At 40.1% G+C, this 21981-nt stretch overlaps 1 protein-coding gene across 5 annotated transcripts in view; it reads right to left on the bottom strand.

Annotated features, from left to right (window-relative positions):
* LOC127177148 (cell adhesion molecule DSCAML1) overlaps positions 1 to 21981 on the bottom strand; it is a 138897-nt gene that overhangs the window by 42226 nt on the left and 74690 nt on the right. For 4 of the 5 annotated variants that reach the window (XM_051129219.1, XM_051129217.1, XM_051129216.1 and 1 more), the window contains exons 4-7: positions 6015 to 6161; positions 4616 to 4894; positions 2399 to 2674; positions 1281 to 1577 (exon numbers count right to left, since the gene is read on the bottom strand). In XM_051129219.1, the coding sequence (XP_050985176.1) occupies positions 1281 to 1577; positions 2399 to 2674; positions 4616 to 4894; positions 6015 to 6161 (999 nt within the window). The remainder of the gene's footprint in view (positions 1 to 1280; positions 1578 to 2398; positions 2675 to 4615; positions 4895 to 6014; positions 6162 to 21981) is intronic. The other variant, XM_051129220.1, reaches the window with a different exon arrangement.

Consider the following 21981-nt stretch of genomic DNA (forward strand, 5'->3'; position numbering starts at 1 on the left):
CTGTGAAATAGTCAGTATTCATTACTAATCGAAGGGCAGAAGTTCTCATCATAGTCTATATACATTTGCCACTGTTTTTCTTAAGTCAAAACTTGATTCTCTGGTGAAAGCAAAGTTCTTTCTGGTGACGTATACCAGACTTCTCAAAATCATTTAAGCCCAAAGTATACTTCGGCCGTCCACGGCCACACACCCACCACATCACATAATTTCCGTCATCATTAGTGAAATTGCGCACCACGTCCATGCGCAGATGGTGCGCATGTGCAAGAAAAAGCCAGAGATGTAAGAGACCGAACGGTTGTACTGCGCATGTGTCGAATTCGGCAATCCACGCTCATCCGCAGATGAGTTTGCTTTGAAAGCTGTGCAGACGTGACTGTGCGCGAAATGCGTCCAGAAGCAACACTGGCCTTTAGTCCACTTAAACACTACCCAACCACAACTAACTGAATGAGTTTTCTGTCATTTTTGAGTAAAATGACCACATATCAAAATCCAATCAACAATGATGAATAAAATAAAGTCCTTGGTCTACATACTTTTTCAATAATCCATACGCAGTCACAGAGGAAACGAATGAAACCGTAATACATCATAATACAGAAAAGATCTATCGTTACTTCCTTTTCATCAGAATCGTTTTTTTTCCACTTGTGTCCTCTTCTCTTGTCTCTGCTCCACTTCTTTCCTCTCCTCTAATTTGAGTTTTTCCTCCACTTTCTATCCTCCTCTCTTCTTTTTCTTTGAGTTTTTTATTTTTCTCTCTTTTCTATCCTCGTCTACCATTTCAACTTGTCTTCTCTTCTCTCAGTCTGGTTTCTTAGCTGACGTGTCTCTTTTCTCTTTGGCGTGATGGCGTCTCCCTGCTGCCAGATCTCCACTCTGTCCCAGAACAGCCAGGACACCACACGTGTGCCAGCCAGCCGGCGACGAGACAGAGACACCGTGTATGTGTGAAAGAGAGAAACAAAGACTCAGCAGATGGAGAGACAAACAGGAGAAGTGGAAAGATACCGAGAACACAAACGGATGATCTGACAGTGGAAAAAATGGCGTTCAAGATGAGAAAACGCACAGGTGACAGCACTGTGATGAACAAACAACATAAGACGCTCCACCCACACACATACACCCACCCACGCACACATACACAATGACACTGGATAAGAAGCGATGAGATCTGGACTTGAGATGAGGTGGAGGAGTTCAGGGGTCAAGGGTCGGGGAGGTGGCGGGTTATAACCCTAAACGTCTGAGATTGAAAAGTAGACAGGCACCTCTTACGTTTATGCGCGCTTGGTACTCGGCGCTACCGGCCGAGTTGCGTGCGGCGCAGCGGTACACGCCCCCGTCGCGGATCTGGGGGTTGGTGACGTTGACGTGCGAGACAGTGGAGCCGTCGGAGAGCGTGTACTGGCTGGCCCGGTGCGCCGAGTCCCGCGCTACCGGCTCATCGTCCAGCGTCCAGGTGATGGTGGGGGGTGGAGCGCCTTTGGCCGCACACATGAGAGAGAAGGGCTCGCCAGGGGCTACTACGCGCTCACTGAAAGACGAGACGATCCGTGGGGTGCCGTCTGACAGGTGAAAGAGAGAGGAATACAGAGAGAAGACTTCAGAATCTTTGAAAGATGCACTGCTGATATGTTTATTTCATAAGAACAGCTCAATTTTTCAAGAGGAGTGAAACAATGTCCTAACCAGACATGATGTGGAAAAAGCAAGTAAATGTATTTAAATTTAATTAATTAAAACAGAATTTTTGAACATTTTGTCTGAACTTAATTTATGCAATAAATTTTAATTGTAAGATCGTAAAAAGTGAGTTTACTTAATTCAGAAATAAACAAACTGGGGACCCCTTCAAGAGGGTGTTTGGGGTCCATGGATAATTTCAGCTTCAAATTTTTTTTTAAATTATATTTTTTGTGGCATTTTTATCATAACACTATTATTGTTTGATTCTGCTTTATAAAATTGTCATGAAATCATTAGATTGAGCACAATTATTTTTTTCTATTAGTCCTAATTTTTAGTAATATATATTTTAACATATTTTTGAAAATTGCTTCAATGCTACAAATTACAGTGCATCATAATGAACAATAATTATTTTACATTTCAGTTGCTTGGTTTTTAATTGTTTATGTACAGTATATTAAACACCAAATATGTTCTGCTATTGCTTTGTGCAGCATTTCACATTTATTAAAGACAGCAAAATTACCTGTTACTGGAAAAAAATGTGTCACACTTATACAGGACACAGTGTAACTTGCTTAAAAGTCATAGTAATCTAAATTTGGAACTTTGATGTCCAAAAATAATTGCACACTGCAGAGTTAGAATCAGAACCACAACCTTCAGCACTATCCTATTATCCACTCTTTCCACTCACCCTCAAGCAATATGATGGAGAAGTCCTGTGCGGTCTGACCCTTGCGGGTGGCAAAGCACTGATATGCCCCTGAGTGTCTTTTTTGGGCTGCTGTGATGAAGAGAGTCTCATTGTGGGCTCCCTGGATGGAGAAGTGCTGGTCAGGCACGATGGGTTCTGTGTTGCGAAACCAGGAGACGGTGAAGTGGGGCGAGCCCTGAACGGCACAAGACAGAATCACTGTGCTGCTGATGCCTGTTTTCAGGTTCTTGGGGGACAATGTAACTCTCAGAGGCTCTGCGGAGAAAGAGAATGGCAGAGATATTATTTGACTCTGAAGGTAAAGTTTTGTCTAAAAATTAGAATCATGGTCATAGATAGATAGATAGATAGATAAATAAAATGTCAGTGAGCAATAAGGCAGCTGGTGTTATGTGCTGGAGGCCTCTGTGTATGTTGGTGTGTGTGTTTGGGCATCTATGCGTGTGTGTGCCCTCCTCCCCTCCTGTTCTGTCATAATCTGTGTGAGCACACCGGTGTGATGTGCCCACCGGCTAAACGTCCAAATGTCCACCCCACCTCCCCCTTCTTCTATTCCCCTCTTCCTTTCACATTAAGACTCAGGCCAATACCGTCCCACTGGTCTAAGATCCCTCCCCATGCCTGCTCAAAAACACATACACACATTTCTGGTAGAACTGGGGTCAGACTGGAGAGGCCAGAACAGTCTTCCTGTCCTCTCATATTACTCTCTCTATAAGTCTGCAAGAAGGTGGCAGAAGCCGACCAGTGTGCCAACATCTCTTAAACCCAAATGTGCTTCTCTCTTACTCACTCCCTGGTATATTTCATCTGATATCTCTCCCTATGACACAGTTGCACAGGAGATCTGGGGCAATAAATTGGTCCAATGACCTGGTGATGGACCAACTTGATCTGGACCCTCTCCTTTGGATGAAGGGATATGGATATTCCAGGACTTTCTAAAAGATAGACCGACCAGGCACTCAGTAAATTGATGTGACCCCAGTGGGTACTCCTAAAGGACAGCCAAATCCTAGGGCAAGTGTCCTCATCTTTGAAGAGAACAGACTTCCTGCTGAGGTAAGTTCTGACTCCAACACACCTGAGCCAGCTAATCAAATTCCTTAGGTTAAGTTGAAAATTGCAAGTAGGTTCATTGGCAGCAAGGTCAGAACTAAACCTTCTCTGCAGGACGGTTGATCTCCAAGAGCAAGGATGAGGACACTGGCCACAAAGGTTTGGTATCTGCTTTGGGGAATAGACTAGATGGCCATGACTTTGAAGTTGATCATGTTTCTGGATCAAACAAACTTAGTCATAATCCTACTTTTTCTATGATGTTAAAGCCCACACCACAGCTCTATTCCTATACCTAACCTAAGTACAACTGTGTAATAGAAATGTTGTTCCAGGACAGATGCTGATCCAGGAATATGTCTTGCTTGAAGGGATAGTTTACGCAAAAATAAAAATTCTGTCAGTAATTACTCACCCTCATGCCATTCCAAACCCATAATACCTCCGTTTATCTTCAGAGCACAAATTAAAACATTTTTGATGAGATCCGAAAGCTTTCTGACCCTGCATAAGCAGCAACACAGCTATGTTCAAGGCCCAGTAGTAAGGACACTGATAAAATAGTAACTTCATAGAATTAAAGTTTAACCACTGATGTCATATGGACTATTTAATTGATGTTCTTACTACCTTTTTGGGCCTTGAATGTGGTAGTACCGTTGCTGTCCGTTGCTGTCTATGCAGGGTCAGTAAGCTCTCGGTTGTAATCATGAATATCTTCATTTGTGTTTAGAAGATGACAAAAGGTCTTATACGTTTGGAAAGACATGAGGGTTAGTAGTTAATAACAGAATTTTTATTTTTGGGTGAACTATCCTAGTAATGAAGCAAAAAGGTTTCTAAAATTCTGCCAAGTTAGACATATTCTAAGATATTTTGTTGATCCTGGAAGAACATTCCAAGTAGCAAACATAATTCTTACCTTAAATTTTAAGTTCATAGGAATGTGGTTCCAGGACCTACAAGAACGTTGATCAAGGAACATATCTTGTCTTTTCCCCTTACCAGCAGTGTAATGGTGACATCTTTCATCATTTACTCCTGTCCTACCACCAGTACCTCTTCTTGTATCTCCCCTCTTTCTCTTTTGCTCTTGATATATATATATATATATATATTTTATTTTTTTCTCCTCACCGATGACATTAAGGTGTCCTGTGACCTCTTTGGAGCCAAAGCTGTTGGTGACTTCACAGATGTAGTTTCCAGAGTCTTCCAGACGGAGGTCGCTGATTGTGAGGCCAGTCAGTCGCCGTGTCCAGCGGGAGTCAGCAGGAAGCGGCCTCCCATCTTTCAACCAGCGGATGGTGGGGTTAGGGTAACCAGAGGCGATACAGGGCAACTCTATGCTTCGCCCCACTTGTACTTCTCCTGACTGGAAACTGTCCATCACAGACGGTGGGGTTTCAGTGGGGTCTAAGGACAAAGAAAAAGATCTTAAGAAAAGACCAAGCAATTCTTGCTAATTCATGCATAGCCATTTACATACATAAATCCTAAAGGACACATCGGATGCAAAATTAACTTTTACGTGGCGTTTGCATATAAATGTCTTATCAGTCTATCGACGAAACCACCCTACAGTGAAAAAAATCCATTTACCTCTTTTTTTTATACCTAAAAAACTTTAACAATTTTAATTATCAAACCGTTTTTGCCCCACCCACAGCCGCTGATGGACTGTCCCGTATTAGCATATATCTGTCCTCAGCCAGTTGTATGCTGTTAGCCATTTTTTCCATGTTTGAGCAGCTGTAGCATCAATGTCTCGTAAGCAATACAGGTGTTTTGTAGTTAGATGTAAAAGTGAACATTAGTCTGGTTTCACACCGCAAGTGTCGTGATGCTGTACAAACGCTTCCAGTGTGAATACTCTCACTGCAACTGTAGCGGCAATGAATTTACGCTGACGCAAAGCTGCTGTGAAACTCAAGTTTGCAGTATGAAACAGGCATAAGATTCTTCATTCTCTCCCAACATCAGAGCCACTGAGGATGCATTAGTTTTGTTTTTGAGGGTAACGTCACCAAATATACAAAAAATGGAAGAGAGGGGCAGGGTGAGCAGAACTATTAGCATTTAAAGAGACATGCACCAAAATGGGTCGCTGTGAACAGAGCTGTTTTTGACAAGGTAAAAAGGGTGTTGTTTGTTGCAGACTACCCAAAGCATGTTGCAGACATTTGATGAAAACCCTAAAGAATCATACCAACTTCTGGAAACTGGGCATCCTATATTCCCTTTAACAGTACTGTAGCAAAACTGCCTTATTAATGGTCAAGAAAATGCTCATGTTAAACTAAATTATAGCTGTTTTTTTTTCTGTAAAATCATTTGACTAACATCATGTAGACTATACAGTTAATCCCTTTCAATATGAATGACATAAATTAAGGTCTTAATGTTATTTCTCAAAGAAGCGCATCCAAGACAGTAACAAATCCAATTACGAAAATATGCTTAGTGCATTAGGATTGACAAATATGACAAAGATGCGTCAACTGCCCAGAAAACTAACATAAACCCACACACTCACCCAGCACAGAGAGACGAGCCCCATTGCTCTGCCTGGTTTCTCCGCTGTATTTGTGCTTGGTGATGCAGCGGTAGGTAGAGAGGGCGTCCTCTTTCTGAACGTCAGATATGTAGAGGGCCCCATATGACGTCAGGAAAAACCTGTTACCTGAAGACAGAGGAGAATTATTATTAACATATGCACATGGATTTCATTGGCCAACAATAAGACAATTCTCAAAAAGTTAATTCAATTCCAACTTCATGTGCAACTCTTCAACCACAGATCACTTATTCTGTTCAGTTCGTCACAGAATCCATCATTAGACTTTTACAAAAAAAAAAAAAAACTCTTGTCCACTGAGTTACAAATAATCCAGAAATACGTTTATAGTCACCACATTCACAAATGAACACTCGTACAGAATTTTTTGAAGGATACACTAAATCCATTACAAAGTAAGAAAGAGAGAGCATGTTAATATTTGATACGTATGTTATGGTAACAGTATATTACTGTCATGGTCATTTCACATCAGCGAGGCCTGACTCTGATTTATCTGTCATGAAGGGCATATTTTACAACGCAGCACTTGCCCAGAAGCCAGAAGTGTTTCCCTTTCACTTTCGGTCCTTCTTATTCTTATTACATAGTACATTTTAGGTTTGAATGTTTCTAACACAAAAACACTTGAAATGTTGATTTTGTTCGTGTGTGTTTTCATGTTTTTAATTTATATACACATTATTTGAATTTGAACGATCAGATCAGTTTCTACATCATTTCTCTTACGGCCAAAATGTCTTCTCAGGTTTGTATCCTGAGATTGATACTTAATTGAAACAACTGAGAAGCTGTAAAAGAGCAATGCAGTGTTCCTTTGGGATGACTTAGGTGTGTGTGTAGAGTGTAAAAGAAGAGTTTGTGTGTGTGTGTGTGTGTTCTGCTAAACTGCACATCACTGGACACAATAACAACAGCAAAGTATGTCAGTGTGTGAGAACAGTCAGTCAGTCCCTATGTGTTTGTGTGTGTGTGTGTCCTAGTTTCTCCAGGCAGGCAGGGCATGTGGATTGGGCCAACCGCACCGTTATGAGAAAACTAACTGAACTGGAAATGTAAAAACTCACAAAACACACAAGTCTGACGCAAACACAGATAAAAACACACTTTAAGAACAAACCTTCAGCTATAGGTCAACGTCTAGAGCCATATCCTCACCGTGACTCATTAAAACGTGAAGATGTGTTTATATACTTATTCTGAGGTGTCATTATTTAATGAGTTGCCATGTGTTTTGTTTACCTCTCTATATTAGCACACTTGTGCATTCAAAACTCACTTAACAAGACACAACGTTCCTATAGAAAGCAGGATTACCCTGTGGGAAGAATGTGTGTGTATGTGTGTGTGTGAAGGATGGCGATCGATGCGTTTTATGGCTCGAGAGCTTCATCCAACGCAGATTTATGAAAGCGGAGAGGACAGGCTTGACTCGGCAGCCCACACACACACTCCATCACTATAACAAGCAGCTCACTCTCACACACACAGATACTAGCTACAGACAAACAAAGACAATGGCTGGAAACAAAGATAAATTCAGCGTGCATCCGTGTGAATGTCACGGCCATGTGATAAGACAATGAAATGAAGTACGTGTGCGCTGCATTGACTGTGTGTGTACGGATGCGTGATTATTTGCGTCACAAAAATATATTGCTGAATGAATATTCGTATGACAGCTAAGCGCGAGCACACGTGCGTATAAGTGTGTGTGTACAGACATAACGCAGTGTCTGTGTGGGTATTGTTATCACGCTGAGTGCTAGGCCCGGCAAACTGTAATTTAAGAGTCGGCCCTCGCGCTTCAACCTGCATATTAAGCCTTACAGGATAATATGCACTTGGTGACTTTAACCCCCTACAACATCAGCGCAACGCTGTCACAACATTTCACCCGGAGCGAGAGACCAGGGAGGGAGAGAGAGCGAGAGAAAGAGAGGTAGTCAGTGAGTAGTTTTGGTTTAATCACAGTCACTTGGATCTTTCTCATTGTGAAGACTGGTAAATTAAATATCAGCAACCAGGGACAGAAAGTCTGTCTCTCTCTCTCTCTGTCTCTCTCTCTCTTACTATCTTTCACTCTGCCTTATTTTGTATTCTTAGCTGTAAAATTTTTGCACAAATGAAATGAAATATTAAACTGATTCTGTCATCATTTACTTATGTTGTTCCAAATCAGTTACTTCTGAAGAACACAAAAGAAATTTTGAATAGTGTTCACACTCTAAAACTCTAATCCAAATTAAATAAATAAATAAATAAAATTGTCAAATACAACACATCTTCAGAAGCAAAATTTTAACATCTTTGTGTAAAGATCAGACACATTTTACATTCTGAAAAATTAGTGGCTAATCATTTTTTTTTCTTTGTAAGATTTTCAGGCAATAGATGTTATGAAAGTTTTAAATTAGATTAATTTTTGCATAAAATCACTTCATAATACTTTCATTTCTTCCACAGAATTTTGAAGTATACAGTAAACTTACAATTACGAGTTATAAAGTCAGAATTGTGAGATATAAACTTGCAATTCTGAGAAATGAAGTCAGAATTGCAAGATATTAACTCACAAATCTGACTTTTTTTCTCAGAATTGCATGATATAAACTCACAATGGCAAGAAATAAAGTCAGAATTGCGAAATAACTCGCAATTGGCTTTTTGTTCTCACTAATGCGAGTTTATCTCGCAATTCTGATTTTTTTTCACAATTGCATGTTATTACATTCTGACTTAATAACACACAATTGTGTGTTATAAGGTCAGAATTGTGAGATATAAACTCATAATTCTGAGAAAAAAGTCACAATTGTCAGTTTATATCTTACAGTTCTGAGAAAAAAAGTCAGTATTGAGAGATGTAAACGTAATTGCAAGAAAAAAAGTCAGAATTGTGAGATAAAAAGTCGCAATTATCTTTTTTGTTTTGTATTCAGTGGCGGAAACAGGCTTCTGTAATTTGTTTGTTACTTGTCTTTTGTATTTTATTTTTGGCCTTATAAACTGAAATGAGGAGGAGAAATGCAATATGGAAATGTTGCAAGCCATATTCGAACCCACACTCTCCATATGAGCACCACAGCTAAACGTACTGCTAAGCCATGGTTCCAACATCTATTTGGGTATTACCTTTTGCTTGTCAGAACAGAACACATGCCTGTCTGTGTGGGACTGTACATAGGACATTTGCCTACATGGAAGAACTGACCCACTGGGTGTAGAGATTTAAAAATTGAGATTGATGGATTAAAAGTGAGGCAGACAGAGCTACGCACATATTAGTCCCACGTCTCCTTGCAATCAGTTCTGTTTGGGAGTGCAGATCAATTCTTGTCTAGTCTTCCTTCGCCTTGAGGTGTGTGTATGTGTGTGTGTGTGCATGGAGGATTAGAGGGGGGCATGTAAGGTCTGTCTAAAACAAGGGCTTGAGTGTACCACACACATACACGGTTCTGTGGTAGTGCTGGAGTGTGTAGCGTGGGCAGCCTGGGGCATCATGTCAGACCGATGGAAGAAAAAAAAAGTGGAATTGGATTTATGTGTGTAGCATGGCAACCTTCCAGTTACATCTCACTCTACACAGACTCCCAAAGGCCAGAGGAACACACTCACACACACATAAAGAGAAAAGAGGTTTGTATACATGTTCGAGAATGTGTGTTTTGTTACGGGATGTCAGGGGGGCAGGCAAACTCTCTCGCTCTCTCGGCACAGGACTGTGTGAGTGCAGCTGGGAAAGATCTGGTCTAAAAATAAAACCCTACCGGAAGTAAAGCCGCCATTTTCCCGCCATCATTCTCAAGGTAAAAAGAAACAGAATAATAGAAGATATGAATAGTAATGTGAAACACACACTAGTGTGGAAAATAGAACAACAACAAAAAGAAAATCATAACGCACGGATGCCAGGAGACTCTGAGGAAGGGGTGGATAACGACAGAACGACAACAGAAGGGAAAAGAGGAAGAAGACGCTCACGAGATGAGGGAAGAGAAATACCGAAATATCACAAATAAAAAAAAGAGAGACAGACAGTTGGAAGGAGAATGCGTGATGACAGAACGATAGACACATGAAGATGGAAGGAGAGAGAAACAAAAAGAGAGGGGTGTGGGCTGAAGCTGTTGTTGAATTTGCTCTAGGAGCTCCCATGCAAATGATGGCGCCGCTGCAATGCTAACGAGGACCGGGTTTCAAACTGTTCGGCCCATTACTTATTAATGCTCTGCGTCTCTTCCCCCTCCCTCTTTCCCTCTTTCCCTCTCTCGCTCCACTTTTCCCTCTCTCTCTCGCTGTTGCTAGGGCCCCTGCGCTCACGTGACGTGGGTTAGGGGGCGCTGCGGTGGCATGTGCAAAAACGGAGCGAGAGAAAGAGGGAGGGATGATGGGAAGGCTGGCGAGGAGGGGTGTAAACGGAGGGGATGCTAACGCTCGTTTGTTCGTTAAGCCACAAACGGGCTACCAGGGCACGCACGGAGAGCCTGGCACACGGAGAGACAGGCCAGCCGGGGCTCTGATTGGCTGCGGGTGGGACTCAACGTCATTTCGATGCAGAATATGGTTAACGAAGGAGAGCTGACAAAAATCAAGAGAGCTGAGAGAGCGAGAAGGATCAAAGATAAAAAACAATGTCACCAAGTGAAGGAAGACACTTGGTGATGGAACGGAGAAGGAGAGATGAAGCGAAAAAGGCTCTATTGTCGACTCTATTTTTTTACACTGAAACAGTCACGCTCAAACACACACTGCACTGCTGGTTTTGTAAAAAAGCCTCAACCGAATCTTCCTTGACGCAATATGGCGTATCCAGAGATGGCTTTAGAGTTCCTGCTCACCTGGCCTTGTCTTACAAGAAAGCACCCTTTACACACATAATAGGCCCTCATGCTGGATGTCTTCAAGAATAAATGTCTAGATAAGTTATAAAATGAACTGGATATAACTTTTGGCAGTTCTGAATCTTGACTGGTCAAACAGCTTTGGTGTAAAACCCTAAACCCGAACCCTAACAACTACTGTGTATAGTGTGACTACACAGAATCCTTACACCATGTCTACACCATCTATTTTTGACATACTATCCAGCTACTTCTGACAACAGTCCAACTGGATTTGACATTTTTGTTTTGACATTCAGTGTAGACAGTCTCAAACTGTTGCAATGCAACAAGGGTTACCCTTAACCTTAGTCTCCATGTCAGGAGGTACGGTATTTCTATCATGACAAGATTTTAGTATGGTAATGTATATGACAATGTTAATGTATTTGGTATTGGCGGAATACATCTGCTATGCTGCTGAATTGCTGCTGCTGTTGGTTATTGCTGTTGTTGTAGACCAGGGATGGGCAACTTCGGTCCTGGAGGGCCACTAAGAGTTTAGATCCAAATCTAATCATATACACCTGCCTGTAGCTTTCTAGTAATCTGGAAGGGGGTTGGAGCTAAACTCTGCAGCACAGTGGCCCTCCAGGACCGAAGTTGCCCATCCCTCTTGTAGACTGTTGCTGCTGCAAAGCAAGTACAGGAACTTGCTACTGCCAATACTATGCAGATACGGTGTTGTGAGTATTTAAGACATTCTGCTGCTGCAAAAGTAGCATATATAATTAACAATAGCAGACCTATACAGGTGGAGCTGGGGAAGTGGAGGGTTTCAGAGTAACTCTGAAAGTGCGCTGTAAAATGCTCTAATGCAGGGATAGGCAACGTTGGTCCTGGAGCGCCAATGTTCTGCAGAGTTTAGATCCAACCATGAAAAAAAAAAACCTCACCTGCCTATAGCCCTTGTAATCCTGAAGACCTTGATTAGCATGTTCAGGTGTTCTGGATTAGAGTTGGAACTAAACTGTGAAGGTCATCGGTACTCCAGGGCCAACGTTGACTATGCCTGCTCTAGTGAATACTAACCAGTCATTTAAACGCAAAGCATCAACTTTTAGGCTGCATATGCAACATGAACCAAGTAGCTAAGTAGTTTAAAACTGTGAATATCATCAGTTTGCATTAACCACCCATAAGTGTGCCATCTACAGTTTCATGACAGAACTTGGTATATCTTCTTGTTAAAGGATAGCAGTAAATTAATTTTTCTAATGAAAATGTCTGCCTTTAATTGTTTCTGTTAATCATTGCAGTTATGCAATAAGGCACTAGAGTTGTGCTACACTGTTAATATAGTCATGACTGAAGAGGTTGCAGATGCTCCGCTGTACTGTATGTCATGCTTAACAATGCCCTTTAGCTTGGACTATATTCACATATAGTGTGCTCTCTTGTTGCAGGTACATTTGAGGAGGGAAGCAGATTTCTTTAACCAATGCACCACACATTTCTTGTGCCTTTCCCTGCATCTACCTCTTCTCTCCACTTCCCTGCTGTCACTCTTTACTTCCCACCCACTCTTGTCCAACTTCAGCCTGTGTTCTCTAGTTGTGCTGTTCTCTAGCTCCCGCTGTTCTCCTCGTCTCCATACTCCAGCCTTCCAACTCGCTCTTCTTGAGAACCCCAATCACATATGTGTGGGTGATCTCTACGGCCACATTCACACAGTAACAGAATACAGTTGAGTCCTTAATACAGCTGCATTCACACACAGTTTGGTTATTTACTCATATGTTTTCAAGATTCACAACCATATTTTTGGCCAACCCCTGCTTTGTCAATGTGACCAGACTGGACAACTAGTTGTCTGTCACGTCATTTAGTGTGAGAGAGCCACTCGGTGCATTCACACATGTCTCGTACGTGTTGCATGATTTTATGTTTAGTTTTGGTAACTTACAGAGATAGGAGCTATCATCTGAAGGTTTTAGACAGGGGTTTCCAACCTTGGTCCAGGAGCGCCAGAGGAGTTTAGCTCCAACTTGCCTCAACACACCAGTCTGGAAATTTCTAGTGTGCCTAGTAAGAGCTTGAATAGCCAGTTCAAGTGTGTTTAATTAGGGTTGAACCAAAACTCTGTAGGACACCGGCCCTCCAGGATCAGTTTTGGACACCCCTGTTGGAGGGCCACAGCCCTGCATAGTTTAATTCAGTCCCTGCTCCAAAACACATACCTGTAGTTTTCAATTAAGCCTTAAGGACTTGATTAGCTGGATCAGGTGTGTTTATTTAGGGTTGAACTCTGTATAGTTCAGTGGCCCACCAGAAACAAGTTTTGGACCCCTGTTTTAGATCCAGTCACTGTCTTCCACAAGAGTTACTCCCATCAGTTTTGAGGTCTGCACATGACTCCACACTAACTCAGGTATAAAAGCTGCTTTTTGTTAATTTGATTTGAATTTTGATTTGATGGACGACTTCTTGCCTCAATTGGAATCTTCTTGTCATCTGTGATAAGACTTTCCAGTTTTATGGTTCTCAGCTTCTTTGATATTACATTAGTCACTGTTACAATGATTATAGGTGATGGACATACACAGAATACCTTGATTGACTACCACTGCATGTTCATTTAGATCAGGGGTAGGCAAGTACGGTCATAGAGAGCCGCAGTACTGCCTAAAACCTCACCTGCCTATAGCCTTAGTAATCCAGAAGACATTGATTAGCTTGTTCAGATGTGTTTGATTAGGATTGGAGCTGAGCTCTGCAGGACTGCAGTTCTCTAGGACCGAACTTGCCTGCCCCTGATATAGATAGTGTTAGAGTCTATATTCTAAGAGGCTATATGAACAGGACATTTTGAGTCTCACATCTGTAAGTATCCAAACAGCACTGCCAATCCCAAACACTTACAGTGTCAAAAGATATCCTCTCTTTCAAAAACTTGTTCTTTCTATCTAACACTCTAGGCATCTGAAGTTGTCCTACATTCCTTGTCCTAGGTGTGTCCATGCCAGTCCATGTGAGGGGCCAGGGGCAACTCAAAATCCATTCTTTGAAAATCAGACATGTAAGGCCACAAAAGGGTAATAAGGTGTCTGACTTGGGTGACAAAAGTGGAATATTCCCTATTAGTCCACCTCAGAGAACTAAAAAATTCATTCTATTTTACTGTACTGATAACATTACACAAACACTTGCCCGGATTGTTTTAATGTGAAACACAACAAAGCCTTACTAGATTACATAAAATACTAAGAGAGAATTTTAAATTTGCTTTCTGAGAATCAGAAAGGTCAAATAAAGAGCCAGCTGTCCCCCATATAATCCACGCATTCATGTTAGTATTCATCCAAGTGCCTACTACGTCCTGGTTTGCCCTAATCACTGGACACGGGGGGCAGGCATAAAACATTGCTGAGTGTGGAGAGTTCAACTATAAACATGTGTTCCCTGGCCACAACATGTGTGTGAGTGTGTGTGTGTGTGTATGTACGTTCAAAATTCTGCCATCATTGCATTGCCAAGGTCAGAGTAGAGTCACCTGATAAACTTAATTTGCTTTTGATACCTGTGCTGTTCACACATTCGTAATTATACATGCATACACACATACAAAAAGTGTGTAAATAATTGTGTAGGGGTTACACAATCTAATTGCATTTTGGTGACATACAGCAATGTAACCTACAAATCTGTCTTCAGCCCGATTCATGAGCCATAAAGCCACTTTGGCTGGAAACAGGAGATGATTTGGATACAATATATAGAGATCAACCACGTGAGTAGAGAGATTTATATAGTATCAGAACATTTCAGCACCATGGAGAGCACCAACACACAGTCACAACTTTAAAACTGCTAGTAGGCGCTCCAGTTCAGCACCTTGGACAGCTGCAGACCATGCTACAGTCCAAAATACAGTTCCTTTTATAAAGAAACAATGGAAGAGAGGTATATCGCCACTAAAGCACAACACGGCACAACTCCTAACCTCACTATGCCACATCATGTTACACCAGGCCGTGGAGATGCCCAAAGGGTCGCTGTGGATACACACAGCCAAATTAAATAGTAATGTAACATATGGTACATGGCCGCAAAACTCAGCCCGGCAACAGTGACACAAACACTCATCTACTGCAAAGGACAAAAACAACAACCTGCTTAGCCATACAGGAAGAAGTGAAATGGAGGCGGGATCTACATCTATCTATCTATCTATCAATCTATCTATACACACAATTATCACATTGCAGTGTAGCCACAACACAGAATTAATTAACATTCGCCCACAGTATGGCGGGTGTGTGTGTCGAGGAAGTAATTAAGATTGAACTGTAATAAAACACCCATCCTCCTAAATCTTACGTCCTCATTGAATGCTGTATTAGCTGAACTATCTGACTGGGGCATGAATGGGAATGAACAGAGCTCCGGGAGAATCAATACCGCCCTCTCCCTCACTCTCTTCTGCTCCACCTCTCACCGCCACCATCATTTCTTTTCTTCTCCTTTCTCCTGGCCGCAAAAGAATTACTCAGCGGCTGACAATAGAACATCTACACCCTCCGACAATAGCCACTCATTCCTTCATTGGCCCCCCCTTTCACTATCTACGCTTATGAATGATACCTCTCCTTCATTTCAGCTCTATTCACATTCAAAGCAGAGAGAGAACAGGCAGCCTGAAGTGTCTTGTAATAATAGAAGCATATTTTGATAAAAGATGCCTGACACCTCGCAGGCTTTCAATGACAATGCAAACGTTGTGGCGGAGATGCTGATGTGAGGTGGGAAGGATATTTGTCACATCTGAAGGTCGGCTCGTGTAGCTCTTACCAGTCTCCATGAGGTTGGAGGTCGCGACTATGTCTTATTCATCAGGAAATGTATGGGAAAATGTAACTTCTTAAAGACAAGGTGGACCCAGAAATGAATATTCAGTCATCATATACTCATCCAAATGAAATTTTGGTCTTCTCTTACTTTTTCCTTCGTTCAAACCCTCCTCATTTCCCACACTCTTTCACCCCTTGACCTTCCACTTTATTTTATTTTCCACCACACCCTTCCCACATTCCCTTCTATGTTTCTCTCTGTTTCTCTTTCTCTCTCTATGCAATGGTTGGAGGAGAGTGGGTTTGTGGAGGACTAATATGCTCATTAAAAAGGCATGCTTCACCGTCAAATGCCAGCTGCCGCTCTTTTCCCTCCTCCTTCTATCCCTCTCTCTCTGTTTGCTACAGTGGGAAATTGTGATGCCCATGTTCAACTTCAGCTACTGCTTATGTATGAAAAAACAAATCCATACATATGCTTGTAGAGTACTTCAGTTCCCTTCTTTCCTTTCTCTTTCTCTCTTTCTTTCTGCCAGTACTGGTTAAAGCCTCTCAGCAGGCTAATTAGAATGGCCATAAATATTCAAGGGGCGCAATGTGAAAGAAAAGAGCGAGAAGGAAGAGGAAAGAGAACAAGAGAGGCCTTAACAGGAAGAGCACAAGTAGAGGAAGTAGATGCCAAAAGACTAGAAAAAAAGAGAGGAGAAAGTGAGAGAAAAAAAGTGTAATATGCTGAAGAGTTTTTTTTGCATTTGAGCACAGTTTAAGATTTGGATGAGATCTCTTTCAAAACTAGATGAGGTTCTGGTGAGGTTCTTTTCTTTTTGGTCTTCATTTAATGTCATTGCTGTTTTGGAGAAACCATTGAGATGGAGAACATCTTGTCTTATTCTACTTTCATGCTGCTGTGTGTTCATACACACACTTAAAAGCAGTTGACAACATCCAAACACATTTGCAGTCCTTTTGTGAGTCTCCTCGTTTAATAATTAAGGCTCATTGATAATTGATACGGACACAGACCTTAAGAAGCAGAAATGAGGAATCCATATCTAATGCACATGACCAAAGAGAACTAACACCACCAAACATGAGCAGATTATCTGCAGTCTGGAGGAAAAAACAGCAAACCACGCAAAAGATGAATCTGTGTTTGCTGCTAAAAATCTTGCCAGAAAATCAATTATTAATAAGCTAACCAGGCCTGTTGAACTAAAGACAAGATGAATCTGTACAGTACATGTGTGTAACAGAGTGATTGATGCTGGAATGGTCGGTGAGGTTGACTTAAATCTGTAGGCTGAACGTGCAGAATACAAGACATAAACACGCACACATACACACACATATACACACGTACACACTGGCCATTCCCACACAAATCAATACAGAGTCTCGCCAAGGAAAGTTTGGCCTGGCTGACTCCTACACTGAGGCAACAGCGCCAAAACATCACTCACAGAGAACTGCACTACTTCTTCCTTAGGTTTAATTGTTCTTATGATTAAGTATGCCAATTTTTTTCTTTCCATTTAAGATTTAAAAGCTAAGATTTGCTTTATTTGAACTGAGTTGAACTTCTAAACAGGCTTACGGTTGCACTTTTGCTGTAAGAGCATTCTTACACAAACAGTGGCACAAAAAGCATTCAGACACTTAAAGGAGAAGTTTACTAACGGAACAAGCATTTACAGATAATTTACTCACCCCCTTGTCATCCAAGATGTTCATGTCTTTCTTTCTTCAGTCGAAAAGTTTTTGCTCGTAGTGTGTACTCTGTATATTCCGGTTAATGACAGTTAGGGTATGTCAAAAAACTCCCATTTCATTTTGTCCTCCAACTTTAAAATCGTTGTACATCGCTGTTTTACATTTTTTTTTGTAAAGGGCGTTTGATCTTCTTTGCATGTTCACTTTGTAAGCACTGGGTTGATACTTCTGCAGCAATGTACAGCGATTTTGAAGTTGGAGGAGAAAATGAGAAGGGAGTTTTTTGACATACCCTAACTGCCTTGAACCGGAATACACAGAGTACACGCAGAGCTAGACAAGACGAGCATTAGAGGTTAAGAAGAATATAAATTGTCTTTTTTTTTTTAATTTAAGAAAATAACGATTGTTTCACTAGATTAGACCCTTCTTCCTTGGCTGGGATCATTTAGAGCCCTTTGAAGCTGCATTTAAACTGCATTTTGGAAGTTCAACCATTGAAGTCCACTATATGGAGAAAAATCCTGAAATGTTTTCCTCAAAAAACATAATTTCTTTATGACTGAAGAAAGAAAGACATGAACATCTTGGATGACAAGGGGGCGAGTAAATTATCTGTAAATTTTTGTTCTGGAAGGAATCTTCCCCCTTTAAGTCGCACTTTAAAATGTGTTAAATTGCATTAGAAAAGATCAAATCAAATGGCATTTGTGAACTAATGACACTGTGAGTTGATACAGATCTCCTGAAAGAGTAACCAGACTTGTAGTTCTTGATATTAACAGTAAACACGTTCCACAAAGTTGGATTGTCCAAATAGGACATTGCAAGCAAGTTTTACTCTATGCAAGAGTCGCATATGTGACCCTGGACCTCAAAACCAGTCATACGATTTATACATCATCAAAGCTTAATAAATAAGCTTTCCACTGATATATGGTTGTTAGGATAGAACAATATTTGGCCGAAATGCAATTTTTTTGAAAATCTGGATTCTGAGGGTGCAAAAAAATCTAAATATTGAGAAAATCGCCTTTAAAGTTGTCCAAATGAAGGTCTTTGCAATGCATATTACTAATCAAAAATTAAGTTTTGACACATTTACTGTAGAAAATGTACTAAATATCTTAACAGAACATGATCTTAATATCCTAATGATTTTTGGCATAAAAAAAAAAAAAATCTATCATTTTGACCCATACAATGTAATTTTGGCTATTGCTACAGATATAACCGTGCTGCTTAAGACTGGTTTTGTGGTCCAGGGTTACATATAGTGGATTTTTAGAGCAAAACATGCTGGAAAAAGAACACTAAAGCAGCTAGAAAATATATATTATTTACTTCAGAAATGTCTATGAATCATTCTATGAATGAGTCATGATTACCATGGTTTTTCAGAGATTGAAAAATCACAAATTTTCTACATTTCTGGGTTTTTCATGACCATGGGAACACTGGCCATAGGTATACATATACTACTTTTGGGTCTACTGTATCAAAAGTAGTTAAAAAAAATAATAAGAGAATGATAAAGGCAGGAAATGTGTGAGGCACTATGCAGACAGATGTTGCAGTGTGGCACTTGGTGTCCCCTCATCTAAGACCCAGGGGCCAAGAGATTGCACATGACAGAGAGAGAAAGAGCACAACTGTGTGTGTGTGTGTGTGTGTCTGTGTGTGTGTGTGAGAGAGAGAGAGAGAGAGAGAGAATCCTGTCTGCATCACTGTCTCTTCTGCATCAGTGCCTCATGCTCTGCCCCAATTTAACCAATGCCACTATAATCAGTAAACAGCATACAACACAGGGGGAGGGGATGAAGAGAAAACAAGAAAGATAACGAAAGAATGAGAGAATTAAAGTATGAAAGAAAGGGGAGCTATAAATCATAACTTTACCTTTACTTACAGCGACTCAAAGGAAATTATCTTAAATGTTTGTTTGCGTGCTTTTTTAAATCAGTGGGATTCTCTTATTAAAAAGACTAATGCATACTTTGAACCTTACACCCAAACATATACTGTACTGTATAGACCAATTCATAGTATAGACATCACAGTTACGTCACTTGCAGCTGCACGTGCATAGTGATGGCAGAAAAACATTGGTAACAAGTGGAGGGAAACAGCTAAAATCCATTGAATAGTAAAAAAAAAAAGTGCCTTTTGATGGCAGAATCGGAATGCAGATAATTTTTATAGAATACTGTTGTCAAAGATACCATTTGAAGTTAAACACAGATGTTTAAACGGACAGACTATGGATGAAAACTGCTATGATTACTCTATTTTAAAGCATAAATTTGATTTAAACAGTATGTCTACATAATATCCACATATGCTGTTCTTAGGTGACACATTGTAGTAGCCCTACAGTTATGGCATGACATAATATTTAATCCTATTACTATTAACATTTTACATAATATTTATTTATCTTATCTCACATTTCTGACTTTTTTTTTCACAGATGCAAGTCTGTGAAATCTCCTAGTTCGGGCTCGATTTAACTCAACATTATTGAGTTTGTCATTTCTCAGGGGGAAAAAAATCCAGAGCTGAAAAGAAAGAATGACGAGTTGGTTTTTCTTTCAGAATTGTGAGATTTAATCTCGGAATTGTGAGAATAAAGTCAGAATTGTTGTTATTCTTTTATTCCATTGCTCCATAGGCTGTTACTTGAAAACCGTCATTTTCTGCAACCAGATAAGCTCTGCACACAAACCCCACTGAATTGGTCTATACATTTAAAATAGTAGCAATAGTGATATTGTGAATCTGAATCACAAATCAAATCAGATCTTTTAAATGAATCAGTTAATCCAGTTCAGACTGGTCTGAAACAGTGCAATCTGGTTATCAATTTAATTCACAAACGCATTAGCAGATTTCTGAAGGATTGTGTGACACTAAAGACTAGACTAATGGTTGCTGAAAATAAATCATAGTTTGAAATGTATTAGAACACAGTTATGTATTAGAAAGAATCCATGTTATGTTGCCAACTTTGATATAATTTAGCAGCCATTATACAAAAATATCTGACCACTTACTGCACTTAAACTGACCAATCAATCTCATATTCCACAGCACTGCACTTTAAAAATAAATAATATGAATAATACATTCTTATTAATTAGAATGCAGTCAACATAAAAGTGTGTTGTAAGAAACCTGAATACTAGGCCGACATGCAAATTAACATGAACCTGGTGGCTGGGAACAGTGGGAAGAAGAGATTTGAGGAGGGGAGATGGAGGAGTGAAAATAGGGGAAAGAGATGAGATGAGGAAAATGTGATGGGGGAGGGAGAAAAGGGTGACTTTATAATTTATGAGCCATGCACCATGTGCCTGGTGACATCTGCTATGGCACAGCTAATGTGTGTCCTCCATCGCTTCTACTGGGATGCAAACATACTCACACACACCACACACACACTTTTACATACACTATAAATACAAAAATCACTTGCTTACAAGAAGCTGCAAATGTAGCATTCAAAATGCATAGACTATCCATTTAAACATCAGTTCATGTGCACCATACCAAACACAGCACCATCAAAGAGCAGCTAAGTGTAGTCACTTGAGTAAAACAATGCTATTGGAAAACTTGGAGCTGGATTGTTTCCAGTGGTGCATAAATGTGTTTTTGGGATTTGGAAAAAAAAAAAAAAAAACAGACCTGAATTCATGAGCGCAAAAAATCCATTAAAGTACATTGACAGGAAAAAGTATGTGAACCCATTGGAATTGGTTGGTTCTTGGTCCTTCTTCCTTTTGTTTGACCATTTACAGTTTTTTTTTCTTTTGAGATTGAAAAAAAAAAAAAAGTCTACCTATATCCACAATTTTGAGAGCAGAAGTGGATCGTAAGCATATCGTATGAAAACACAAATTAAATTGTACAAATTCACACAAAACACTGACCAATTTGCCAAAATGTACAATAGTTATGAATCGCCATGAGAGTTTCTCAGTCCTTCTTCCTTCTGTTTGAACATTTACTTTATTTATTTATTTTTTTTGCTAAAATTGAAAAAATGTCACAATTTTGAGAACCGAAGTTGAATTGTGACAGAAATGGTGTAAGTTGTGTCTGTTAAAAAGGGTGAAGGTCCACCTCTAAACCTAACCATCAGTGGATTGTACAAAAAACATCCAAATGAAATCATACGTTCGTACAAATTAGCGACCAATTTGCCAAAATGTAAAATAGTAAAGAATTGCCAAGAGAGTTTCTTGGTCCTTCTTCCACTGTTTAAAAATTTACATTTGTATTTATTTATGAGATCGCAAAAAAAACCCAAAAAACAACAACAACACAAAACAAACAAACAAACAAAAAAACCCCACCTAATTATATCCACAATTTCAAGAACAGAAGTTGAGTTGCGACAAAAAATGATGCTAAAAGTGCACCCTTAAACCTGACCTTCAATAGATTGTAATCAAATCGTATAAAAAAAAAAAACATCCAAATTAAATTGTACAAATTCATATAAATTAGCAAAAAAAAAAAAAAAAAAAAAAAAAAAAG

This window comes from Labeo rohita, chromosome 15 (genome assembly GCF_022985175.1).
Source record: "Labeo rohita strain BAU-BD-2019 chromosome 15, IGBB_LRoh.1.0, whole genome shotgun sequence".
NCBI lineage: Eukaryota > Metazoa > Chordata > Actinopteri > Cypriniformes > Cyprinidae > Labeo > Labeo rohita.